Source organism: Heteronotia binoei, chromosome 1 (genome assembly GCF_032191835.1).
Source record: "Heteronotia binoei isolate CCM8104 ecotype False Entrance Well chromosome 1, APGP_CSIRO_Hbin_v1, whole genome shotgun sequence".
Taxonomy (NCBI): domain Eukaryota; kingdom Metazoa; phylum Chordata; class Lepidosauria; order Squamata; family Gekkonidae; genus Heteronotia; species Heteronotia binoei.
Window position 1 is genome coordinate 262297662 of NC_083223.1, and position 27062 is coordinate 262324723.

The 27062-nt window shown below is 51.5% G+C and overlaps 1 protein-coding gene across 1 annotated transcript in view; it reads left to right on the forward strand.

The window, feature by feature from the left end:
- CFAP45 (cilia and flagella associated protein 45) overlaps positions 1 to 26110 on the forward strand; it is a 34199-nt gene extending 8089 nt beyond the window's left edge. The window contains exons 3-12 of the mRNA XM_060254990.1: positions 6953 to 7086; positions 8889 to 9033; positions 10292 to 10462; positions 13843 to 14021; positions 16126 to 16255; positions 20134 to 20280; positions 21540 to 21653; positions 21947 to 22140; positions 24680 to 24904; positions 25937 to 26110. Coding sequence (XP_060110973.1) covers positions 6953 to 7086; positions 8889 to 9033; positions 10292 to 10462; positions 13843 to 14021; positions 16126 to 16255; positions 20134 to 20280; positions 21540 to 21653; positions 21947 to 22140; positions 24680 to 24904; positions 25937 to 26012 — 1515 coding nt within the window. The 3' untranslated portion in view covers positions 26013 to 26110. The remainder of the gene's footprint in view (positions 1 to 6952; positions 7087 to 8888; positions 9034 to 10291; positions 10463 to 13842; positions 14022 to 16125; positions 16256 to 20133; positions 20281 to 21539; positions 21654 to 21946; positions 22141 to 24679; positions 24905 to 25936) is intronic.
- The last annotated feature ends 952 nt before the right edge of the window (positions 26111 to 27062 follow it).

Here is a 27062-nt window from a genome sequence, read left to right on the forward strand (position 1 = left end):
GAGCTCCTTTGCATATTAGACCACGCCCCCTGATGTAGCCAATCCTCTGAGAGCTTACAAGGCTCTTCGGACAGGGCCTACTGTAAGCTCCAGGAGGACTGGCTACATCAGGAGGGCGTGGCCTAATATGCAAAGGCGTTCCTGCTACCAAAAAAGCCCTGGTTAAAATAACAGAGCATCCTGACTCTAGCAAGAGCAAACCCCAAAAGGCAAGGGCAGCGGGCACATCAAAACAGAAAGAGAAAGCCAAAGTCTTCTTTTGTCCCCTACGAAATACACTGCAGCAGCATTGCAGAGACTTGAAACAGCTGCTGCGTAAATTGTTCGAGATTTTCAATTCCTTGGCTCATGGTCATCCGAAAGGCAGACTGCAACCAAGAAGAATCCAAAGGAGACTGAGATGGGAAAGGGCAGCCGTGAAGGTGTGTGGAAGTTGGACAAGGAAGAAAGCCGACTTGAAGAAGATTGATTCTCTTGAAATGTGGTGCTGAAGGAGAGTTTGATGGATACCGTGGATTGCGGCTTTTTTTTGTGGCAGGAACTCCTTTGCATATCAGGTCACCCCCCCTGTGGTGTGGCCGCCCTGAGCCATCCGTGGGAAGGGCGGGATATAAATCCCAAATAAATAAATAAATAAAATAATCCTCTTGGAGCTTACAGTAGACCCTGTAAGCCCTGTAAGCTCTTGGAGGATTGGCTACATCAGGGGAGTGTGGCCTAATATACAAAGGGGTTCCTGCTACAGAGCTGCCTGGGACTGCCAAAAAGATAAATCAGTGGGTTCTAGATCAAATCAAGCCTGAACTCTCCCTAGCAGCTAAAAGGACTAAACTGAGTCTGTCATGCTTGGTTCATATGAAGCTGCCTTCTTCTGAAGAGCCAGTTTGGTGTAGTGGTTAAGTGTGCGGACTCTTATCTGGGAGAACCGGGTTTGATCTTCTTCGTGGTCTCTGTGCAGTCCCACACATGGGTCTTGCCGCAGGCAATGAATCCATTCCTCGGAGTTCCAATAGCTCGCCTATAGCGCTTTTGGCGCGCTCCCCTCCCGCTCTGGGGAGCAGGCAGCGACCGCGCATGCCTGGAGTGGGGGGGGAGCGCCCATTCCACTCAGTTTCTTCCTTTCCGCCGCCCGGACAACAACGGCCTGGGCCTCTTTCATGCCTCTACTGATGAGGTCTTGTCTTCCGTTGACGACGGTCGTAAAAGGGCCAAGCGCCTAGGAGTATCCCAACCAGCTTCACAACCGTTCATTCGCAAACAACCTTGGAAACCATCTTTCCAAAGACGCCAACGTTCCCCTAAGCAGACTGAATACTGGAAAAGAAGACCTATACAACAAAAGCCTTCTTTCCAACAAAGGCAGCGCTCTCAGCAGACCAAAAAATCATCCCTCCCTGCCAAGCAGTCTCTTTGACTTCCCCATACAGTCGCCCTACCCCACGCGTCTCTCCCCATTCTACAGGACTTGGAGCTCTATTACCACCGACTCCTGGGTACTCACCATCGTACGCCTGGGGTACGCAATCGAGTTCGCTTCACTACCTCGCCACCACTACTTTGTCACTACCCCCCCATCCCATCACCTCCATCAGGAGATTCTGGACTTGCTCCAGAAAAAGGCCATAGAACCTGTTCCCCCCCAACATCGGGGAACGGGGTTCTACTCAAGGTACTTCCTGGTCCCCAAGAGGGATGGAGGCAAGCGTCCGATCCTAGATCTTCGGAAGCTAAACAAATTCATCGAGTACAGGAAATTCAGAATGATCTCGCTGCAGTCCATCTTGCCCTTGATTCCAAAAAATTCCTGGATGGCTTCCCTAGATCTTCAGGACGCTTACTTCCATGTGACAATCCGACCTCAACATCGAAGATATCTCCGGTTCGCGATGGGCCAACATCACTACCAGTATGTTTCCCTATCATTCGGCCTCTCCACTGCACCCAGGGTTTTCACCAAGTGCATGGCGGTGGTGGCGGCTGCTCTACGGATCCGAAACATCACAGTCTTCCCGTACATAGACGACTGGCTCCTCATTGCACCAACACCAAGTCAGCTCGAGTCCAATCTCCACGCAGCCCTTCTCCTCCTGTCTTCTCTAGGCCTGAGGGTGAATGTCACCAAATCGCACTTCACCCCCACTCAGCATCTCAACTTCATAGGGGCTCATCTCCGCACCTCTATACACCGCGCCTTCCTCCCCGAGGACCGCGCTCTGACGATCATCACCCTTGCCAGGCTGGTCCAGCTACAACCTATCCAACCGGCCCTCACTATCCAACGCCTTCTCGGCCTGATGGCCGCTACTACAGCAGTCCTCCTCTTCGCCAGGCTACGAATGAGACCACTTCAGCTCTGGTTTGTACGTGCCTACCGTCCTCATGTGCAACCTCAGAGCACCCTGCTCACCGTTCCCAGGAGAGTCCTTCCTTCTCTCACTTGGTGGACCGTCCTCGACAACCTCCTCGAGGGCATGCCGTTCCTACCAACTACTCCAACGGCTACCGTGACAACAGATGCCTCCATGTGGGGGTGGGGAGCCCACTTAGAAGGCAAGACTGTCAGAGGTCTCTGGACTCCTCAGGAGAGGACCTTGCACATAAACTGTTTAGAACTGATTGCTGTACACAGAGCTCTCCAATCGTTCCTTCCTCTCATCGGGGGTCAACACATCCAGATCTCCACAGACAATATGGCAACAGTCTTCTATGTAAACAAGCAGGGAGGCACCAGATCTCTTCGACTGTGCCGCATAGCCATACTGCTCTGGGAATGGTGTATCAAGCACAACATCCATATGACTGCAATCCACCTCCCAGGCGTGGACAATGTTCTGGCCGACTCACTAAGCAGGCTACGCATAGACGACCACGAATGGTCCATCAATCTGACCTACCTTCGTCGGATCTTCACGTGCTTCGGCACCCCCAGGGTGGACGTCTTTGCCTCCAGGGACAATGCCAAATGTCATCGCTTCTACTGCAGGAAGGGCAACGATGCCTTCCTACACCTTTGGAGAGGTCCCCTCCACTACATTTTTCCTCCAACCCCCCTAATGACATGGGTGTTGACAAAGGTCGCACGGGATGGCACGGACTGCATCCTTATCGCACCGTGGTGGCCACGGCAACCGTGGTTCACCAGACTTCTACAAATGTCACAACACACTTACCGCCGCCTTCCGATTGTGGGAGATCTCCTATCGCAGGCGAACGGCCAGGTACTTCATCACAACCCTCGGGTTCTGGCCCTCACTGCCTGGAGGATACACTCACCTGCCTCTCCACCGAGGTAACCAATATCCTTCTCAACGCAAGGAAGCCTTCCACCAGACTTTCGTACCAACGCAAATGGAAGCGCTTTTGCTCCTTCGTCACACCCTATCATCTAAGACCAGAGTCAACACCTCTAAACCTGATTCTAAATTATCTCTTATCCCTGCAAAAATCAGGCCTGTGCTACTCTTCACTTAAAGTACACCTCTCTGCCATCTCGGCATTCCATAACACCATTGATGGCAAGACGGTTTTCTCTCACCCCTTATCCAAATCCTTCCTCAAGGGAATGCTACACCTACATCCACCTGTTAAACCGTTCGTTCCAACGTGGAGTTTATCCCTTGTTCTTTCCTGTCTAATGAAGACACCCTTTGAACCCATGGCGACAATACCGCTCAACCTTCTTTCCTGGAAGACAGCACTACTGATAGCCCTTACCTCTGGTAAGCGGGCAAGTGACTTATGTGCCTTCCGACATGACCCTCCTTACACCATCTTCCATAGGGACAAGGTTGTCTTACGACCAGATCCTGCGTTCCTCCCTAAAGTTGTCTCCAAGTTTCATCTGTCTACCTCCACCTCGCTACCAACGTTTTTCCCTAACCCAAAAGACCAAGGGCAGCGGTCACTACATTCTCTGGATGTCAGAAGGGCGTTAGCCTTCTATCTGAATCGTACACAACCTTTCCGTAAGGACCCTAACCTGTTTGTGGCCTACGGTAAACCTCGCAAAGGACACAAAATTTCTACCCAGAGACTTTCTAAATGGGTAGTTAGTGCCATCAGGTTGTGTTACGAACTGGCTAAACAGCCTCCTCCCGAAGGCCTTAAGGCTCACTCTACTAGAGCAGTCTCGACGTCTTCGGCCTTTCTACAGGGCGTCTCTCTAGAGGACATCTGTGCGGCTGCATCGTGGTCCTCTCCTTCCACGTTCGTCTCCCATTATGCCTTGGACGTTCGTGCGAGACGAGACGCTTCCTTCGGCCAAGCAGTCCTCCGATCCATCTTCCACTGAAGTATGGTGAGTGCTTTTTGCTTCTGCCCCTAGGTCTTCGAGTATGATGTGGTATTTTTATGTGACTAACTATCTTCTTTTACCAGCACCCTCCTCCAGGTTACTCAGCTGGCTAGTCACCCATGTGTGGGACTGCACAGAGACCACGAAGAAGATAAACAGGTTGCTTACCTGTAACTGATGATCTTCGAGTGGTCATCTGTGCAGTCACACACGCCCACCCAGCCTTCCCTGCTGCTGGCCTCTTGTAATTGTTATCTAACTTTGTACAGTGTCTGTGTCAGCGGCGGCTGGAAGAAACTGAGTGGAATGGGCGCTCCCCCCCCGCTCCAGGCATGCGCGGTCGCTGCCTGCTCCCCAGAGCGGGAGGGGAGCGCACCAAAAGCGCTATAGGCGAGCTATTGGAACTCCGAGGAATGGATTCATTGCCTGCGGCAAGACCCATGTGTGTGACTGCACAGATGACCACTCGAAGATCATCAGTTACAGGTAAGCAACCTGTTTATTCCCCACTCCTCCACTTGCACCTGCTAGCATGGCCTTGGGTCCGCCATAGCTCTGGCAGACGTTGTCCTTGAAAGGGCAGCTGCTGTGAGAGCCCTCTACAGCCCCACCCACCTCACAGGGTGTCTGTTGTGGGGGAGGAAGGTAAAGGAGATTGTGAGCCGCTCTGAGACTCTTTGGAGTGGAGGGCGGGATATAAATCCAATATCTTCTTCTTTTTCTTCTTCTTCTGAATCAGACCCTATTCCATCAAAGTCAGTATTGTCTACTCAGACCGGCAGAGGCTCTCCAAGGTCTCAAGCTGAGGTTTTTCACGCCTATTTTCCTGGACCCTTTTTAGTTGGAGATGCCGGGGATTGAACCTGGGACCTTCTGCTTACCAAGCAGATGCTCTACCACTGAGCCACTGTCCCTCCCAACATTACATTACGAGAATACAAGACTTGCCAGAAAAAACACTTATGCTAGAAAAGCCGAAGGCGGCAAGAAAGAAGGAAGACCCAACCTGAGGTGGATGGACTCAATCAAGGAAGCCTCAGCCCTCAGCTTGCAAGACCTGAATGAGGCTGTTAACAATCAGATGTTTGGGGAGGACAGCTGCTTTGTTGTCCATTGGGGTTGGATTTTAATTGGTGGCCTGTTTTGGAAGTACTCCGGTGGAAACTTGGCAATAAAAAGCTCATTGAGATAACATACTTAAGCAATCAAAGCAGCAGCAAAACAACATGATATCTGTTACCGGCCTTCTTCTTGGTTTCTGCGGTTGTGCGTTTATAGGTTTCTGTTGCATTGTTTATAATACTTTATTTTAAGGGTCAAAACTGTTTTAATGTTCAACGTTCACTGCCTTGGAGACCCTACTTGGGGAGGAAAGCAGCAAAGAAATGTGTTCTAAACATGGGTTGTTTTATAGAAAAATAGGTGGTGGAGCTCATTAGCATAACTCATTAGCATATGCTCCCCCCCCAGCCAAAAGCAACCTGATGCAAGAAAGGAGAGCCCTGGGCAAGCGAGGCCTGCTTGGGCTGGCTAGAGAGCCAGCCAGAACAAGCAGGCCTCGCTCGCCTGGGGCTCTCCTGGGCCGCCCCCCCTAGTCAAAAGCTCAGCAAGCCACCCACTGCCCAAAATCACATAAGAAGTGGAGAAAGGGTGGTGTGGGCTTCTCCAGGGCTTATGAGGGCTGCTTGGGGGTGTGGCAAAGCCTCTGGTGGCTGGCTGGCTTCCACTCTACTAATCCAGGGATTGTTATGCAGCTGCACCTACTATTCAACGGACAAGGTAGGTGAGGAGGAAGAGGGGGAACCCTCAGAAAGGTTCAGGAGCTGTGCTCCTGTGAGCTCCTGCTGAATCTGAGGCCTGGTTCTGAATGAAATAAATGTTGGAAGGAGACACACGTTTTGATCCCTAAGAGCTTCCCAGCACAGCATTGCTTAATAGTATGGTTTTATCTGACTGCTGCTTTCAAATGCCCTCCTTCTTAAAGGCTATTGGGAGCATGTTCTGGCAAACCCAGGGCTTTTTTTGGTAGCAGGAACTCCTTTGCATTTTAGGCCACACCCCCTGATGTAGCCAGTCCTTCAGGAGCTTACAGGGCTCTTAGTCCAGGGCCTACTGTAAGCTCCAGGAGGATTGGCTGCAGCAGGGGTGTGTGGCCTAATACGCAAAGGAGTTTCTGCTACAAAAAGAAGCCCTGGGCAAACCATTTCGCAGCTCCAGGGCCACAGCAAGAAAAGACCTTGCTTATGTAATGGTCCTCTTGACCTCATGCAGCAATAGCATTCAGAGCAGGGAATCTGAGGTGGGTCGTATGAGTCAAAGGAATGTACATGAAGCTGCCTTACACTGAATCAGACCCCTGATCCATCAAGGTCAGTATTGTCCACTCATACTGACAGCAGCTCTCCGGAGTCTCAGGCAGAGGCCTGTCACATCACCTGCAGCCTGGTCCTTTTAACCGGAGATGCCGGGGATTGAACCTGGGACCTTCTGTCTGTCAAGCAGATGCTCTGCCACTGAGCCACGGCGGGGAAGAGCCATGGTGGAGGAAGTGTTTCTAGGGTGCTCAGGAGGGGTGGGCGATGTACGTAGCCGAAGAAACCCCAAGGGAAGCAGCGTGTCCTTTTCAGCTGTCCTGAGCGTTTTTGTCGTTCCCTGCAGAAGCTCCACCTGCCCCGCATCGGCAGCCCCATTGTGGTCCTCCAAGACATCCACAAGGCAGGGAAGTCCCTCGGCTGGGGGCAGAAGCCCGAGACAATCCGCATCATCACCAGGGACCTGATCCGGGACCTCGTGTAAGGCATTCCTCCTTCCGCTGCCCTGCTGCTCCGTCGTTCCATCATTTCCCCTCCGCCTCTGTGGCTTCCCGCTCAGAAGTGCGATTCCCCACTAGCCTCCTCGGTGGGGCCAAGCCAGACGGAACTGTGTTCCTGTGCATTCCTGCTCAAAAAAAGCCCTAATTTAAATAAAACTTTGGTTGACCTTAAAGGTGCCGGGGGACCCAAACTGTCCCACCTTTCATATAGCTGATTGTATTTTTACCACCACCAGGGGGCGTCATTTGACTTTTCAATCTTAGCCCATGGAAACATCGTGCTAGGCAGGGGCTCTTTTGCTTCCCAAGGGGCCCGTTTTCACTTTTCCTTGTCATTGGTATAACATTATTTTAAAAAAAAACAATACAGTATTGTCTCGTTTACCTTTAAGTATGCCAGGCCATATATATTGTCTGCTTTTTTCTTTAAAAAAGACAATCCCGTTTCTCTCCAGAGAAAGCTGAATCTTGAGCTGCATCAAGCAATTCTTGTAATTTCTGGGGTTTTTTGTTTATTTATTTACATTGTTTATAGTCTGCCTTTCTCACTGGGGCTCAAGGTGGATTACGCAGAACAAGTCAATACAGTCAACAAGATGGAATGCTCAACAAATCATTGAAATGGGTTTTCTCATTTACGCGCATCATTTAATCTAGTTCATAAGCACCAAGAAGGGCAGGGTGTGATATGAGATGCTAAAGCCCCATGCCTCTAAGGAACGATGTGGAGCTCTAAAGCCCCTCCCCTAAGGAACGATGTGGAGCTCTGAAGCCCCGCACCAAGGAACAATGTGGAGCTCTGAAGCCCCTCCCCTAAGGAGCAATGTGGAGCTCTAAAGCCTCTCCCCTAAGGAGCTATGTGGTGCTCTGAAGCCGCTCCCCTAAGGAGCGATGCGGAGCTCTGAAGCCCCTCCCCTAAGGAGCGATGTTGAGCTCTGAAGCCCCTCCCCTAAGAAGTGATGTGGAGCTCTGAAGCCCCTCCCCTAAGGAGTGATGTTGAGCTCTAAAGCCCCTCCCCTAAGAAGCTATGTGGAGCTCTGAAGCCCAGCCCCTAAGGAGCGATGTTGAGCTCTGAAGCCCCTCCCCTAAGAAGTGATGTGGAGCTTTGAAGCCCCTCCCCTAAGGAGTGATGTTGAGCTCTAAAGCCCCTCCCCTAAGGAGCGATGCGGAGCTCTGAAGCCCCTCCCCTAAGGAGCGATGTTGAGCTCTGAAGCCCCTCCCCTAAGAAGTGATGTGGAGCTCTGAAGCCCCTCCCCTAAGGAGTGATGTTGAGCTCTAAAGCCCCTCCCCTAAGGAGCTATGTGGAGCTCTGAAGCCCAGCCCCTAAGGAACAGTGTGGAGCTCTGAAGCCCCTCCCCCAAGGAGCAATGTGGAGCTCTGAAGCCCCTCCCCTAAGGAGCTATGTGGAGCTCTGAAGCCCAGCCCCTAAGGAACAATGTGGTGCTCTGAAGCCCCTCCCCCAAGGAGCAATGTGGAGCTCTGAAGCCCCTCCCCTAAGGAGCTATGTGGAGCTCTGAAGCCCCTCCCCTAGGCATGTCCCCTCTGGTTATTTCTGTTATTTCTTCAGGCATTGCCTGCAAGTGTACCTTTGCAACCATAAGGGCTAGAAACTTAAAATTCCATGAAAACTGAGATCCTTGACCAGTTACCCCATGCCACACTTCTGCAGACCCCTCCAGCTTATCCCCAGCCGTATGTATAGTTTGACCAGTGATTGCTGTAGCAGGTGAAGGGACAGTAGACGCCTTCGCAGTAATCTTTCCACCCTACTCTATCTCCCAGTGTGCCCAAAACCGACCCTTCAGGGGAATCGCTAATCATAAGCCCCGAAGACTTTGCGCGCATCAAAGATGCATCCCGTGTCTTCACCAAAGAGGAGCGAGAAGCGAGGGAAGCAGCCATCAAGGCAGAGCGAGAAGCCATCATAGTACGTAACGATTCTAAATATTTGTTTGCGTTTCTGACTCTGAGTTAGGGCCTGCGAGCACATCGGCCTCCTTGCCCACTTGTGCCAGTCCCGGCCAGAGACAACCCACGTCAAAGTGCTGAGCAGTGTTTACAGTTTGGTGTAGTGGTTAAGTGCACAGACTATTATCTGGGAGAACCGGGTTTGATTCCCCGTTCCTCCACATGCACTTGCTGATGTGACTTTGGGTCAGCCACAAGTTCTCGCAGAGTTGTTTCTGTCAGGGCTCTTTCAGCCCCACCTACCCCGCAGGGTGTCTGCTGTGGGGGAGGAAGGTAAAGGAGATTGTAAGCTGCCCTGCTGGGTATAAATCCAATATCATCTTCTACAGCACTACCTGCTCTCTTGGTAAGAGAATGGGTGAGCACCGCTTAGCAGGCCCTCCTTAATAACTCTGGCTGGGGAAATATAACAGCTTGAGCCTGAAAGAGGAGGGAAGAGTTTGTGCCTGATGTGGGTTCTTTTTGTCTCTGAATCAGAAATAGTGGAAAGTGCTTCCCCTGGCAGTGGGAAGCAAGGGACAGTTGAGGGCCTAAAAGTGAAAAGGATCCACCAATCTCTGTCTGGTCACCTGGAGCCTATTTATAATTCACTCCTGGCCAGGGCCCTTTGTGTAGCAGGAGCTCCTTTGCGTATTAGGCCACGCCCCCTGATGTAGCCAATCCTCTGAGAGCTTACAGGGCTCTTTGGACAGGGCCTACTGTAAGCTCCAGGAGGACTGGCTACATCAGGAAGGCATGGCCTAATATGCAAAGGCGTTCCTGCTACCAAAAAAGCCCTGGTTAAAATAACAGAGTATCCTGACTCTAGCAAGAGCAAACCCCAAAAGGCAAGGGCAGCGGGCACATCAAAACCAAAAGAGAAAGCCAAAGTCTTCTTCTGACCCCTACGAAATACACTGCAGCAGCATTGCAAAGACTTGAAACAGCGGCTGCGTAAATTGGACTAAGAGCTTACAGGGCTCTTAGTCCAGGGCCTACTGTAAGCTCCAGGAGGATTGGCTACATCAGGTGGGCGTGGCCTAATATGCAAAGCAGCCCCTGCTACAAAAAAAAGCCCCGCTCCTGGCAATCAAGCGAGTAGCTGTTCAGAAGCCTGCGCGTCGTGGTCGGACAAAGCCTTCCAAGACTGCGGCTTCTCTTTCCCCCATGGCGGCTCCAGGCGTGCGCACCCAATCCTAGCTAAGTGGCCGCGCCTGCCCCAATCCTTCCCTCCCCAGGTTGCGGTGAACGAGCGGAAGAAGTCCATGATGCAGAAGGAGATCTTGCGGAGGAAGAACGAGAAGCTGAACGACTTGGAGGAGGAGGCCAAGGAGCGGGCGCAGTACCTCTTGGAGCGGGCCAGCAACCTGCGCATGGAGCAGGAGGATGAGATCAAGAAGCTCAATGAGGTGAGGGCAGAAGGGAGAGGGGAACAGGGGTGGCATTTCCCCCTCTGCCGATTCAGGGTCGTGCCGCCACCGAGGCGCGTCTTGTGCTGTGCAATGGGCACTCGGAAGCGAGGAAAGCTGCAGTTCAGAAGAGCCCTGCAGGATCCGGCCAAAGGTCCCTCCAAACCGGCATCCTGTTTCCCAGGGTGGCCAAGCAGGTAACTCCAGGGAGCCCCCAAGCAGGGCATCAACAACAGCCCTCCTGCCAGAGAACCAGTTTGGTGCAGTGCTTAGGTGAGCAGACTCTTACCTGGGAGGACTGGATTTGAATAAGAACATAAGAGAAGCCATTTTGGATCAGGCCAGTGGCCCATCCAGTCCAACACTCTGTGTCACGCAGTGGCCAAAAAACCCAGGCGCCATCAGGAAGTCCATCAGTGAGACCAGGACGCTAGAAGCCCTCACACTGTTGCCCCCCCCAAGCACCAAGAATACAGAGCATCACTGCCCCAGACAGAGAGTGCCAACAATACGCTGTGGCTAAGAGCCACTGATGGACCTCTGCTCTATATGCTTATCCACTCCGTATGATTCCTCACTCCTCCTCCACATGCAAGTGCCGGTGTGACCTTGGGTCAGCCACAAGTTCTCTCAGAGCTATTCTGTTCAAGGGCAGTCCTCTCAGAGCTCTCTCAGCCCCACCTACCTCTCAGGGTGTCTGTTGTGAGGAGGGGAAGGGATAGATGATTGTAAGCCGCTCTGAGACCTCTTCGGGTAGTGAAGGGCAGGGTATAAATCCAGTTCTTCTCTGTTTACCTCCCAGCATCAGGTATCCTACACATGGATGCAGAGGTTCCATTTTACCATCACCACTAAGAAATGGTGGTTAGGCCAATCTTGCTCTCTCTGTTTCTCTAAATGCGCTGGCAAATCAGTAACCATTGCTACAGCTTTGTGGTGGCAAATCTTAAATCAAAGCCCTGAAAACCAGAAGAGAAGCGTGACGGATCCTTCTGGTTGGAAGGCACTTAATCACTTCAGATCCTTCCCCTCCTCCCAACACTCCCAAGGGAAGTGGGACCTGTGTGGACCAATAGCCTCGTGTCTGCACTGTGAGAGGGGGAAGGGGGCGAAATTGCTCCTCCTGGCTCTTCCATCAGTGGCTCAGGGATCTCTGGCTCCAGGCAGGTACAAGGAAGTTACTTTCACTGGAACAAACTGAGTGTGTTTTGGACATGAAGTTCTCCTGCAGAGGACTGTTGGGTTGTTCTGCAGTAGAACAGCGAGATTCGAGTCCTGTAGAATCTTGGAGACCAACAAGATTTTCGGGGTATGAACTCTTGAGAGTCCCAGCTCCTGAGCCACGACCCTCAAAAGCTTAGTCCACGAAAACCTTGTTGGTCTCTGAGAGTCTACAGGACTCGAATCTCGCTGTCCCCTTCTGAGCTGGTATAGCCTAGTGAGACATTGAATTGAGGAGTCCTCAGTTCTTTGGTGTATGACCAGTTTGGTGTAGTGGATAAGTGCACAGACTCCTATCTGGGACAACCGGGTTTGATTCCCCACTTCTCCACTTGCAGCCGCTGGAATGGCCTTGGGTCAGCCTTAGCTCTTGCAGAGCTGTCCTTGAAAGGGCAGCTTCTGGGAGAGCTCTCTCAGTCTCACCTACCTCACCGGGTGTTCGTTGTGAGTCAGAGTGAAGGCTGGGATATAAATCCAATATCATCACCATCTTCTTCTTCTTTGTCACAAACTAAGCAGGTGGCCTTAAGCACACCTTTCTCTCTCCCAGCTTCCCCCCCCCCCCCCCAGCTTTGTAGTAGTGCTGTACTCCTACCTCATAGGACTGCCGTGTAAGAATTTCAATGAGTTCGTGGGTGACAATGAAGAGAAAACGCCTTTTCTAAAATGTGGCAGCAGTTTGTGGCGTTTATAAATACATTAGAATTAAGAGGATAGGGTTGCAGTCGTTTGGGTGTGGAACGGTACGATACAGCCTGATCTTCTCAGATCTTAGCGGCTAAGCAGGGTCAAGACGGGGGACCACCAAGGAAGACTCTGCAGGGGAAGCTAATGGCTAGCCACCTCTGCTTCTCCCTTGCCCTGAAAGCCCCTGGCTGGGTCATTATAGTTTGGAAGCTAAGCAGGGTCGGCACTTGGATGGGAGACCACCAAGGAAGGGTCTGCAGGGGAAGGCCATAGCAAACCGTCTTTGCTTCTCACTTGCCTTGATTGCCCCTGACTGGGGTCGTTCTATGTTGGAAGCTAAGCAGGGTCAGTACTTGGATGAGAGACCACCAAGGAAGGCCATAGCAAACCACTTCTGCTTCGCACTTGTCTTGATAATTCCTGACTGGGGTTGTTCTACTTTGGAAACTGAGCAGGGTCGGTACTTGGGTGGGGGGGCCACCAAGGAAGGCTCTGCAGGGGAAGGCTATAGCAAACCACCTCTGCTTCTCCCTTGCCTTGAAAGCCCCTGGCTGGCGTTCTGCTTTGGAAACTAAGCAGGGTCGGTACTTGGGTGGGGGGGCCACCAAGGAAGGCTCTGCAGGGGAAGGCCATGACAAACTACCTCTGCTTCTCACTTTATTGATGTATTTTATTTATTTATTTTGGTAAATTTGTATCCCGCCCTTTCCCAAGTGGGCTCAGGGTGGATTACTTCCAAGCAAAATCAGTCAGATACAATAAAACCAATAAAATGCAATTAAAAACAAAACAACACAATACTATATAACAAAGGTGGGCGGGCTCATTGCCCCTGACTGGGGTCATTCTGTGTTGGAAGCTAAGCAGGGTCAGTAGTTGGATGAGAGACCACCAAGGAAGCCTCTGCAGAGGAAGGCCATGGCAAACCACCTCTGCCTCTCACTTGCCTTGAAAGCCCCTGGCTGGGGTCACCACAAGCAATGTTCCCTCTAAGCTGCAGAGTCTTGTGAGCAAAAATTCTATTTTGTGAGCGATTGGCATTAAAGTTGTGAGCTACTGCATCAATTATTGTGCTCTGGGGTCATCCGTCATGAGCTAAGACAAAAATGTGTGACCTGGAGGCTAGAAATCCGTGAGCTAGCTCACGCTAACTCAGCTGAGAGGGAACACTGACCACAAGTCAGTTGCAGCTTGACTGCACGTAAGTACACGTTGCAGCCATTTGGTAGGTTTGCAGTCAATCTGATCTGTTAGATTACTGAACGTTTCCACCTTAATTTAAGCCGTTGCTTCTGAATAAGGACAGGAGGTTGCAAAATCTTCCTCCTCTGGGAGGCAGATCCATGCTAGTGCTCCGAGTGGTCCGCTTCGGTCATTCCCTGGGCAGAGCCTGTGAGCACATGAGAGGAGGTCTGGGCTATCCTACGGAAGCTGCGCTGTCTCAGCACTCAGCTCCACTCCCCTCTTCACAGGTCATCCTGGAAGCCAAATGCCATGCCATCCGCGATGCTCAGATCCTGGAGAAGAAGCAGATCGAGAAGGAGATGAACGAGGAGGAGATGCGCCTGGCCCGGATGATGGAGGCGGAGAGGCAGAAGGCCAACAAGATGCAAGAGGAGCTGGAGCATAAAAGGAAGGAGGAGCTATTCAGGTCAGCCAAGACCCCAGCACTCCACAGGGAGGAGGCCTTGGGCTGATCTTTGATCTTTGAAAGACAGTTTGGTGTAGTAGTTAAGTGTGCAGACTTTTATCTGGGAGAACCAGGTTTGATTCCCCACTCCTCCACTTGTAGCTGGTGGAATAGCCTTGGGTCAGCCATAGCTCTCGCAGAGTTGTCCTTGAATGAGCAGCTCTCTCAACCCCACCTACCTCATAGGGTGTCTGTTATGGGGGGAGAAGATATAGGAGATTGTAAGTCGCTCTGAGACTCTGATTCAGAGAGAAGGGTGGGCTATAAATCTACAGTCTTCTTCTTCTTTGTAGTCACAGGATGCTACAATAAAACAGAGACAAGCAATAGCCTCCCCACCCAGCCTGACCCCGAGAGTCAAAGGAAGGTTGAGAGAAGGGTCACTACTTGGGATGTGTGTTTGCTATATTCTGTCTTTATCTCTGGCCAAACAGGCATTGCAGATTTTAAACATTCTTTCAAAAACCTGCAAAGCCTTTTTGACCAGAGGCAACGGTACAACCAGACCGCCCCCCGCCCCCCCCCGCCCTCAACTTTGCATTCATCATGGTGAAGCAACATCTCTCTCACACCACTTTCCGGTATCTCAAAAATGGTCCACCTTTCTCCTTTGGTGCATGTCTTCTTACAAAAAAAGTCAGACAAATTCTTGAGGGAAGATACATATGATCACGGGTGGCTAAATTTGACCTGTGTGCTAAATGGATCCTCCATGTTTGGGTGCAGTCTGCTTCTGAATGCTAGAAGCTGGAGGCAGATAACAGGGGAGGGAAGTTTCCTTGTAAGGTTTCCAGTGGCCGCTGCACCCAGCTGTCTGATAACTAGTACTGGAGGAGACAGTTCACGCATGAAGCTGCCCTTTCACTGAGTCAGACCCTCAGTCCATCGAGATCACGATCGCCTACTCAGATTGGCAGCCGCTGACCAAGGTCTCTGGGTGGAAGTCTTTCACATTACATTCTACCTGACCTTTTCAACTGGCGATGCCCAGGCTTGAACTTCTGTATACCAAGCAGATACCACTGAGCCGTAGCCTCTCTCCTTCCTCAGTCCGATACAGGAAGACTGTTCCCACCTGTGCGGCTTTGGTCTAAGTTCACCATGTGGTCTCTGAGAACACCCTGAATGCCGTATATTGCTTCAGATGAGGCTGCCTGATCTTTGACTGCCAACTTCCGGCAATACGTTGAAAGTCTGATGCTCTTGTCTACTGGTTTTCAAGCTGCGTGTATGCTTCCTACCCTCCCCTGTCCCAATAAGACCAAAGTGATAGGATCCCATCATAGTTTGGTGTAGTGGTTAAGTGTGCGGACTCTTATCTGGGAGAACCGGGTTTGATTCCCCACTCCTCCACTTGCACCTGCTGGCATGGCCTTGGGTCAGCCATAGCTCTCGCAGGAGTTGTCCTTGAAAGGACAGCTTCTATGAGAGCTCTCTCAGCCCCACCCACCTCACAGGGTATCTGTTGTGGGGGAGGAAGATAAAGGAGATTGTGACCACTCTGAGACTCAGAGTGAAGGGCGGGGTATAAATGCAATATCTCCTTCCTTCCTTCCTTCCTTCCTTCCTTCCTTCCTTCCTTCCTTCCTTCCTTCCTTCCTTCCTTCCTTCCTTCCTTCCTTCCTTCCTTCCTTCCTTCCTTCCTTCCTTCCTTCCTTCCTTCCTTCCTTCCTTCCTTCCTTCCTTCCTTCCTTCCTTCCTTCCTTCCTTCCTTCCTTCCTACACAGGTGGGAAAATGGCCATATATCTTCTCCTTTCCTGTCCAGCTCTGCTAATGAAAGAGGCAGACAGGGAAATGTTGTCCCTTTCCCAGTAACCCCAAGAATAATCTTCCCCGGGGTTGGAAAGGCCCAGTTCTCAGAATCGTCATGGTGACTGGGTCGGATTCTGCATCCACAGGGTTCTCTTTGCAAGGCAGGGGCTGCATTCTGCGTCGGTTTCAACGACTCTCCGTGGAGGAGAGCCAGTTGCGCCAAAGTTGGCTGGGAGGGGGGGAGAATTGGGGCAGTGTGGGCCGTGGTCCCCCTTGGCCCTAGTAAGACCCTTCCCACCACCCGATTCCCAGGGGAAGGCGGCATATCATTGAGCAGATCGAGAAGAACGAGGAGCTCCGTGCCATGAAGGCAGAGCAGAGGGACCAGGAGGCCCAGGAGATGCTCGACTATCTGGAGCGCCTGCAGTTTGAAGACGAGAGGGTAAGGGGCACTGCGGGGAGTGGAGGTGGGGAGGCAGAAGGGTGCCGAAGCTGGAGGACTCAGGTGGCAGCCCTGAAAGGGAACAAGTGCCGGAGTTATTTTAAAACGAGGAACCCGGTTAGAATGCCTCAACTCTTGATGTCAGCTCGTCACAAGGACCCCCAACCTCAGGCTACCCCAACAGTTTCCAGCCTTTTTGAGCCTGCGGACATGTTTGGAATCCTGACATGACTGCAACAAAATGGCTGCTGCAGGAGGCAAAGCCGGCCACAAAAGGATTGCCATCGCTTAACTTCAGTCGCACAGTGTAGATCTTTGTGCTGTGGTGGCAGCGGCTGCCAAAGCGACGTTTTAAAGCATCCGCACAACCAAAGAGATCTCCAGTAGTGGATCAGAAGTGAAAGATCTGCCTGGTCCCACCCACTTCCTTAAAACACTTGGTGGGTGCCAGAAAAGATGTCAGTGGGCCTCATGTGGTCCAAAGGCAGTGTGGTTCTCAGAAGCTCAGCAGGGTCAGCACGGGGTAGTACTGAGATGAGAGACCACCAAGGAAGTCCAGGTTTACTACACAGAGGCGAGCAAGAGCAAACCACCTCCGTTTATCTCTTGCCTTGAAAACCCTACAGGGTCACTGTAAGCTGTGGAATAGAATCATAGAAGGGACCTCCAGGATCATTTATTTATTATTTATTTATTTATTTTAGTATATTTCATTCCGCCCGTTCTCCGTAGGGCTCAGGGCAGAGTACAACATAGGATAAAACAATAAAATACAATAAAAACATTTCATAAACAGACAACTCAACAGCATTCAGAAAACTTTACCATATCATCATATATTGGCCAGCCTGGCTGTCTCACATCATGATATCTCATAGAGATGGCAGATGTTATTCAGTTTTATAGCACAGGGGACAGTGCCGGCAGGGGAGGCCAATCCGATCAAGAATAGACGCCCGCAGCCTCAACTAAAAGCCTGGCAGAACAGCTCTGTTTTACAGGCCCTACAGAAGGCTAATAAGCCAGGTAGGGCCCAGATCTCTGTAGGGAGCTGATTCCACCAGATCGAGGCCAGAACTGAAAAAGCCCTGGCCCTAGTTCAGGCAAGGAGGGCATCCCTTGGGCCAGGGACGGCCAACAGATGTTGGGAGGTGGAACATAACGACCTCCTGAGCATATATGGAAGGGGTACTGTCCAACCCCCTGCACAATGCAAAAAATTCACAAATACAAAGGTTAGAAGGACTTCTTTAAGCAGTGGAAAGCTAGTCCAAGTGAGATTAATAAAAGGGTACACAACCTGTGGCAAATCAAATGCAAGACTGTGATCAGGCAGGCAAAAAGGAACTATAAGGAGCATATTGCAAAAAACATAAAGACCAACAATAAAAATTTCTTCAAATATATTAGAAGCAGGAAACCAGCCAGGGAGGCAGTGGGGCCCTTGGATGACCAAGGGGTCAAAGGATTACTGAAGGAGGATAAGGAAGTGGCTGAGAAGCTGAATGCATTTTTTGCCTCCGTCTTCACTGTGGAAGATGAGAAGTGTTTGCCCACTCCAGAACCACTAATTTTGGAAGGAGTGTTGAAAGATCTGAGTCAGATTGAGGTGACAAGAGAGGAGGTCCTACAACTGATTGACAAATTAAAAACTAATAAGTCACCAGGTCTGGATGGCATACATCCAAGAGTTCAGAAAGAACACAAAGGTGAACTTTTGGATCTCCTGACAAAAATATGTAATTTTTCATTGAAATCTGCCTCCGTTCCTGAGAACTGGAAGGTAGCAAATGTCACCCCCATCTTTAAAAAGGGTTCCAGAGGAGATCTGGGAAATTACAGGCCAGTCAGTCTGACTTCAATACTGGGAAAGTTGGTAGAAAGCATTATCAAGGACAGAATGAGTAGGCACATTGATGAACACAAGTTATTGAGGAAGACTCAGCATGGGTTCTGTAAGGGAAGATCTTTCCTCACTAACCTGTTACAGTTCTTTGAGGGGGTGAACAAACATGTGGACAAAGGAGACTCAATAGATGTTATTTACCTTGACTTCCAGAAAGCTTGATAAAGTTCCTCATCAAAGGCTCCTTAGTAAGCTTGAGAGTCATGGAGTAAAAGGACAGGTTCTCTAGTGGATCGAAAACTGGCTAATTAATAGGAAGCAGAGAGTGAGTATAAATGGGCAGTCTTCGCAGTGGAGAACGGTAAGCAGTGGGGTGCCGCAGGCCTCAGTACTGGGTCCCATGCTCTTTAACTTGTTCATTAATGATTTGGAGTTGGGAGTAAGCAGTGAAGTGGCCAAGTTTGCAGATGACACTAAATTGTTCAGGGTGGTGAGAACCAGAGAGGATTGTAAGGCACTCCAAAGGGATCTGTTGAGGCTGGGTGAGTGGGTGTCAACGTGGCAGATGAGGTTCAATGTGGCCAAGTGCAAAGTAATGCACATTGGGGCCAAGAATCCCAGCTACAAATACAAGTTGATGGGGTGTGAACTGGCAGAGACTGACCAAGAGAGAGATCTTGGGGTCGTGGTAGATAATTCACTGAAAATGTCAAGACAGTGTGAGATTGCGATAAAAAAGGCCAACGCCATGCTGGGAATTATTAGGAAGGAAATTGAATACATATCAGTCAGTATCATAATGCCCTTGTATAAATCAATGGTGCGGCCTCATTTGGAATACAGTGTACAATTCTGGTCACTGCAGCTCAAAAGATATTATAGCATTGGAAAAAGTGCAGAAAAAGGCAACTAGAATGATTAAAGGTTTGAAACACTTTCCCTATGAAGAAAGGTTAAAACGCTTGGGGCTCTTTAGCTTGGAGAAACGTCAACTTCGGGGTGAGATGATAAAGGTTTACAAGATTATGCATGGGATGGAGACAGCAGAGAAAGAAGTACTTTTCTCCCTTTTTTCACAATTCAAGAACTCGTGGGCATTCAATGAAATTGCTGAGCAGTCCGGTTAAAACGGATAAAAGGAAGTCCTTCTTCTCTCAAAAGGTGATTAACGTGGAATTCACTGCCACAGGAGGTGGTGGCGGCTACAAGCGTAGCCAGCTTCAAGAGGGGATTGGATAAAAATATGGAGCGGAGGTCCATCAGTGGCTATTAGCCACAGTGTGTGTGTGTATATATATATATATATGTATGTATGTATGTATGTATGTATGTATACACACACACACACACACATATTTTGTCCACTGTGTGACACAGAGTGTTGGACTGGATGGGCCGTTGGCCTGATCCAACATGGCTTCTCTTATGTTCTTACCTCCCCCTCACACTCCCAGTGACACCTTACCTGCTCCATGCCCAGAAGATGGCAAAAAACCTCCAGGATATCTGGCCAAACTGGCCTGGAGAAAAATTGCTTCCTAACCCCAGTTTGGTGTAGTGGTTAAGTGTGCTGACTCTTATCTAGGAGAACCAAATTTGATTCCCCACTCCTCCACTTGGACCTGCTGGAATGGCCTTGGGTTAGCCATAGCTCTTGTAGGAGTTGTCCTTGAAAGGGCAGCTTCTGTAAGAGCTTTCTTAGCCCACCTACCTCACAGGGTGTCTGCTGGGGGGTGGGGGGAGAAGGTGAAGAAGATTGTGACCGCTCTGAGATTCAGAGTATAGGGATGGGATATAAATCCAATATCTTCTTCTACCACCAGTCATGAGGACTTCAGGTTTAAGATATATAAATAAGGGTAATCCAGAGTTGCAAAAATGTCCATCTGGAAAATTCTGAGTTCAGATCCAAAACGGCGATCACTTTATGACCTCCCAGATGGAAGTGCTTGACAGGTCATCTCAGCTTCTTCCCCATGGATCTATTCCTGTGAGCCATCTTGTGTGCTCTCTCTCTCCCCCACCCACCCAGGAGATGGACCGCAGGAGGCTGGAGCAGCTGAGGATCCAGGCTGAGATCAAACACATCAACGACGAGAACCAGAAGCGCAAGGAGGAGCGACTGGAGCAGGAGCGGCTGGCTGACATGCGAGTGCTGGAGTACCAGAGGCAGAAAATGGTTGGTGGCCTACTCTCCTCAGGCAGCCGCAGGGGTGCCGCCACTGGGAACAACAAAGTGGCAGAGCTGAGAGATGTCAGGCACTGTAGGGAAGCTTCACACCCACCCTGGGGATTGTCCCAGGGGTTTCCTGGGCAGCAACTGCAAGGCCACATGGGTAGGGATGTGGGCCATCGAGTCTCTTACCTCCAGATTAGACTACTGTAACTCGCTCTATGCTGGCCTGCCCCTGAGCCTGACCCAGAAGCTCCAGTGGGTCCAGAATGCAGTGGCACGAGCGCCGTTGAGAATGCCACAAACGGCATACATATTCTACCTGTGCTGTGCCAGCTGCACTGGCTGCTGATTGAGTCAGATGCAAGGTTTCGGCTCCGACCTTTAAGGTCTCGAGCGGTCTGGGATGGACGTATCTACAGCACTGCCTCCTCTAATACGTCCCCGGAAAGGCGATACGCTCCAGTGGTCGAAATCTGCTGGTGATCCCTGACCTGAAAGAGGTCCAGCTGTCCTCAACAAGGGCCAGGGCCTTTTCAGTCCTGGCCCCGACCTGGTGGAACGCTCTGCCAGAAGACATCAGGGCCCTGCGGGAACTTTTAAAGTTCTGCAGGGCCTGTAAGGCAGAGATGTTCCACCAAGCCTTTGCATGAGGACAGCGACAATTGCCGTGCTGCCACCTTCTCACCCCCTGCTCGGGGAGGGGGGGGAATCCCTCCCCCATGTAATGACTGGAAATTGAAATGGAACGATATCGCTTTAAATGAGACGCCATCGAGGTTTATGATTTCCTTTTAATGTAACTGATTCTATTGATGTCAGTATTTTGTTTTTATGTTGCACATCGTCCAGAGCCTGCCACTGGCCGGGATTCGTTGTTAAATAGTAAGAATAAGAATAGGGCGGAAGCTGCGCTGCTGGAGGAAGTAGCCTCTGCTAAGCACAGGGCCTCCCTCTGGGAAAAGAGGCTCTCGGGAAAGCTCCTTGCACCAGAGAAGAGCTGAATGGATGCAGTCTGGCCCAGCTGGCTTCTGTGTACCCAGAAGGCCTCCGAGGGGCCCACTGATCCTTGCCTAGGTGCTGATTGGCGGAAGCAGAGGCCGTTGGTCCTCTGTTGCCCCTTCCCACGCATGTTTCTCGATGCTTAGCAGCATCAGGCAAGAGTTTGGGATCCCGTCGCCCTTCCCATCTCTGCTTGTGATGGGCCGCTTCCCCCTAGCCAGGAAAAAACTGGCAACTAATTGGTCCCCCCCCCCCCCCCCCAGGCCCGGGAGGCTGAATTTGAGGCCGAGCAGGAGAGGATCCGCCGGGAGAAGGAGATGGAGACAGCCCGTCTGCGGGCTTTGCAGGAGAAGGCCCAGGACCATCAAGCGGAGCAGGTAGGACCCAGACCCTCCGCCTCGTGGCTGAGTTCATAAAATCCGGCCGTTCTCACTAGAGGAAGGAGGCAGGCGATTCAAACTCAGGACCCGAGAACCAACCCAACCTCTTCAAAACAGCCTGGGCTGGCAGTGGAGAGGGGGTTCCTTTTCAGAACGAGAGGCAAAACGGACGGTCAGAATACTAGAGCCCATTCCTTTTCCTCGATAGCGAGCTGGGATTTCCCACTCGGCTCCTGCAGGATCTGGCGCTCCGGCCCGCGCTGCCCTTGTCTTGCCCCCTCCCTCTGTAGGACGCCCTGAGGGCCAAGCGGAACCAGGAGGCGGCCGAGCGGGAGTGGCGCCGGAAGGAGAAGGATGCCACTCAGAAGAAGATCCAGACGGAAGCCATGCTGAAGCAGAGCCGCCTGGAGCAGGTGGCCAAGAAGGAGCACGACCTGGCCGTCCAAGTGCAGCGGGACAGGGCCGAGTTCGAGAGGATCGTGAGGTAAGAGGCTACGGCGGGAAGGCAAGTGGTGCAAACAGACCCTTGCACATACATTCCTAAGGAGCGGATCCAAGAAGAATCTGGAAGATTCCCCCTTGATGAAGCTGCAGGTGAAATGCATACAGCAGGGGTAGCCAGACTGCAGCTCGGGAGCCACATGTGGCTCTTTCACACATATTGTGTGGCTTTCGACGCCCTGTTGGCCTGCTTGGAGAAGGCATTTGCCTCTTTAAATCACTTCTCCAAGCCAAGCCAGCCGGCAGCTTGGAAAATGCATTTAAAGTTAAAGTTGCTTTCTTTCTACTCTATCTCCCCCATCTTCCTTCCTCCCTTCCTGCCTTTCTCCCTTCCTTCCTTCTTTCCTCCCTCCCTTCCTGCCTCCCTCCCTCCTTCCTTTCCTTCCTCCTTTCCTCCCTCCCTCCCTCCCTTCCTCCCTTCCTGCCTCCCTTCCTTCCTTCCTCCCCTCCCTCCCTCCCTTTCTCCCTCCTTCCCTCCCTCCCTTTCTCCCTCCTTCCCTTCCTCCCTTCCTCCCTCCTTTACTCCTTCCTTCCTTCCTTCCTTCCTTCCTTCCTTCCTTCCTTCCTTCCTTCCTTCCTTCCTTCCTTCCTTCCTTCCTTCCTTCCTTCCTTCCTTCCTTCCTTCCCTTCCTTCCCTTCCTTCCTTCCTTCCTTCCTTCCTTCCTTCCTTCCTTCCTTCCTTCCTTCCTTCCTTCCTTCCTTCCTTCCTTCCTTCCTTCCTTCCTTCCTTCCTTCTTGCCTCCCTCCCTCCCTGCCTGCCTGCCTTCTTTCCTGCTTGCAAACATCTGACATTTATTGTGCATGGCTCTTATATCAAGCAAGTTTGGCCACCCCTGGCATAGAAATTATACAATCATTAAGGATTCTTTCCTCTGCAACATGTGTCTTCCCACCATTGTTTTGCCTCGGTGCCACCCCCCCTTTTCCAAAGCCAGCATCGTTTCTCCACCTGCAAGCTCCAGCTGACCAGCAGGCCAGAGACTTTGCCTCTTGCTCCTCCCCAAAAAAACTGTTATGGGAACTGCAGATTGAATACCAATTAGTCAACAGTGTGGTATGGCAGCTAGAGTGTGGGAGAGGCTCTGAGAGACCTACGTTCAAATCCTCTTTTGAGCCAGTGTCTCTTGGCCTAACCCACCTCACAGTTTTGTTGTGAGCATGACATGAGGTGAAGAGAAGCCATCTCCGTATTGCCCCAAGCGTTGTGGAGGAGGAGCCAGGTGACAATGTGGTCGGCTTCACAGGACAGTGGAGAGCCATGAAGTGTGCAAAGGGTCACCTAGTTCACCCCTCTTTCCCTAAAGACATTGGCTTCTATAAAATGCACATAGGTCTTACGTTGTTCTCCTCTCCTCCGTTTTATCCCCTCAACAACCCTCTGAGATAGGTTAAGCCGAGAGGGTGTGTGACTGGCCCAAAGTCCCCCAGCCAGTTTGGTGTAGTGGTTAAGTGCAGACTCTTATCTGGGAGAACCGGGTTTGATTCCCCACTCCTCCACTTGCAGCTGCTGGAATGGCCTTGGGTCAGCCATAGCTCTGGGAGAGGTTGTCCTTGAAAGAGTAGCTTCTGGGAGAGTCCTCTCAGCCCCACCTACCTCATAGGCAGAGTTCCCTCTAAGCTGAGTTAGCATGAGCTCGCTCACAGATTTTTAGCCCCCAGCTCACACATTTTTGTCTTAGCTCAGGAAGGATGACCCCAGCGCATACTAATTGATGCAGGATGCAGGAGCTCACAACTTTTGTGCCAGTAACTCACAGCTTTGATGCCAGTAGCTCATAAAGTAGAATTTTTGCTCACAAGGCTCTGCAGCTTAGAAGGAACATGGCTCACAGGGTGTCTGTTGTGGGACAGGAAGATAAAGGAGATGGTGAGCCACTCTGACTCTCTGAGATTCTGAGTGGAGGGCAGGATATAAATCCAATACCTTGGAGCCAGTTTGGTGTAGGGGTTAAGTGTGCGGACTCTTATCTGGGAGAACCGGGTTTCTCCCCACTCCTCCACTTGTAGCTGCTGGAATGGCCTTGGGTCAGCCATAGCTCTGGCAGAGGTTGTCCTTGAAAGGGCAGACTCTTATCTGGGAGAACCGGGTTTGATTCCCCACTCCTCCACTTGCACCTGCTGGAATGGCCTTGGGTCAGCCATAGCTCTGGCAGAGGTTGTCCTTGAAAGGGGAGCTGTGGTGAGAGCCCTCTCAGCCCCACCCACCTCACAGGGTGTCTGTTGTGGGGGGAAAAAGATAAAGGAGATTGTAAGCCACTCTGAGTCTCTGATTCAGAGAGAAGGGCGGGGTATAAATCTGCAGTCTTCTTCTATATTTCCGCTGGCTGGCCCCTGCCAGTCACCACGATGCTGCCTACATCCCTCCGAAACCTTAGAGCTACATCTAGGCTCAGCGGAGGGGTGCCCATCTGATCCCTCCCCCTGTGGATGCCAGCAGGAAGTGAGCTGTGGGGTGGGGGGTCCTGAGTCGGAGCTGGCCCCAGGCGCCGCCTCCCGACTCAAAAGGTCTCCCTCCCTCGCAGGATCCAGCGGGAGCAGATCGAGAAGGAGCGGAAGGAGCACGAGCGGCGTGTGGCTCTCCAGCTGACCCACGCCGACGAGATCCGGCGCCAGGTGCGCGAGCACCAGCAGAAGCAGGTGCAGGAGCGCATCTCCATCTTCGAGGAGGGCAAGCGGCTGAAGGAGGAGGGGCGCCGGCGCAGCGAGCGCCTCAACGAGATCAAGAGGAAGAAGCTGGACGAGCTCCGGTGAGGCCAACCCCCCCCCCCACCGTGCGCTCCCCCCGCCCACCGTGTGCCTTTGCTTCCCCCCCTCCCCCCAATTGGAATTCTGCTGCTCTTAAATGCCTGGACAAACTCCCGGAGGGATGGTTTCCCTTGGGTAGGGGGTGTTCTTCCAGATGCTCCCACCTTTCTCACCACAACTGGTGACTTTACTCCAGAAGGGGGAAAGATTGCATTGCCCACGAGGGATTCACCATGACCAGTTTTGCGCTAGACCTTTAATCCTGGGTCAGCTCTGTCCCCAAACTGACATTCTACATTAGAATCACAGAATCAGAGAAACCAACTCTATGGTCTCCGTGTAGAATGATCCAAGAGGGCAGCCGTGTTGGTCTGAAGCAGTTGAACGAAGCAGGAGTCGCGTTGCAGCTTTAAGACCAGAGCACACGAAAGCTTACATTCAAAATAAAACTTTGTTGGACTTAAAAGGTGCGATTTGACTCTTGCATTGTTTGGTGTAGAATGTCAGCTTGGGAACAGGGCTAAGCCAGGATTAAACGTCTAGTCCGAAATTGGTACATATCTATCTCTGTTCACCTTAGGCCCAGACACTCTCCAAAACAGGCATTTTTGCAGAGGGCAAAGGGTTTTTACAACACGGGTGTGTGCGTGTGTCTGTCGTTGGGGAGGAGACAGTGCACGGCGATTATGACCTCGTTTTCACTGGAGAGGTTGCCCTGCACGCAAGCTCGACCGTTTCCAGGCAGCAGGCAAGGGTTTGGGCAGCTTGTCATGCCTTTGTACAAAAAAAAAAAAGAATTCCCCACATGCAAGATATCCAGTGCCTGGAAGGAAGATCCTAGTTCATGCTTCTCCCTGAGGTGCTAGATTTCTGCATGGAGGGAGTCTTGGCAGAATCAAGGCGTTTTCAGCCACAAGACACATGCCCACCCCTGCACAGCCTGGGGACTGCTGCTGTAAAAACAAAGCCGTTACTTCTGCACCTGCGCTCGCCCTTTGGTGACCAGCCTCTCCTTCTTCTTTCCTTATTTGCAGGGCCGTCGGCCTCCCCGAGAAGTACTGTGCCCAGGTGGAGCGGAAAACCTACAAACTGACAACCTCGGTGCACTGAGCGGCGAAGGGGCTCGGCCCCGTAGACTCTCCACCCATACTCTAGATTTCTATTTTCATACTTTCTCAGAGTATTTTACGAATAGAGCTATTTCTGGATGTTTTGGCGTAAGTCCTTTATTTCGTCCCCTCCCCCAGTCTGTTAACCCTGTACAACCCAGAGCTCTGCTGTAGTTGCGGTTGAGACCAAGACTGTGTGTATCCCACCGTGCCGTGCCGTCAGTTTTATCAGCTGTGCGAACTGGACGATCCTGAGAACGTCAGCATTTGGGTAACTGTTTTGGAAAAGCAAGTTCTAGCCACAGAGGGCGGCTTCAGAACTGCACGGATGGTGCTTGGTGGAATCTCGGAAGCCAGAGGCGATGCTGCAAACAGTTTCCACCAGGGTGTTGTGGTTAAGAGCAGCAGACTCTAATCGGAAGAACTGGGTTTGATTCCCCGCTGCTCCTCCCAGTGAAGCCTGCTGGGTGACCTTGGGCCAGTCACAGTTTCTCTCCGAGCTCTTTCAGCTTTGCCTGTCTCACAAAGGAGACTGTTGTAGGGAGAGGAAGGGAAGGGAAGGGAAAGCAACTTTGAGACCTCTTGAGAAAAGAAGAAGAGATTGGATTTCTACCCTGCCGTTCACTTGGAGTCTCAGAGCAGTTTACAATCTCCTCTCACTTCCTTTCCCCACGACAGACACCCTGTGAGGCGGGTGGGGCAGAGAGAGAGCTCTGAGAGGACTGCTCTTGAGAGAACAGCTGGGATGTGAGGGCGATCTGGCTGCGACATCTGTCACCCCATTGATTCGGCTGATCTGGCTGGCTAGGCGGGCGTCCCCCTACCTCCCTCACCGCTCCATGTGCGTCCCTCCTGAAGCTGTGTGGAAGAGGATGACCATCCCAGATAGAAGGAGCATACCATTCTTCGGTCAAGGGTCTACAATAGCCGCACTCCCCTGCTAGAACCTCTAAACAAGCTCAAGGTCCACTTGTAGGAGAGAACAGCAGTGAGAGAACTATGACTGACCCAAGGTCACACCAGCAGCTTCATGGGTATGGCAGCTAACTGT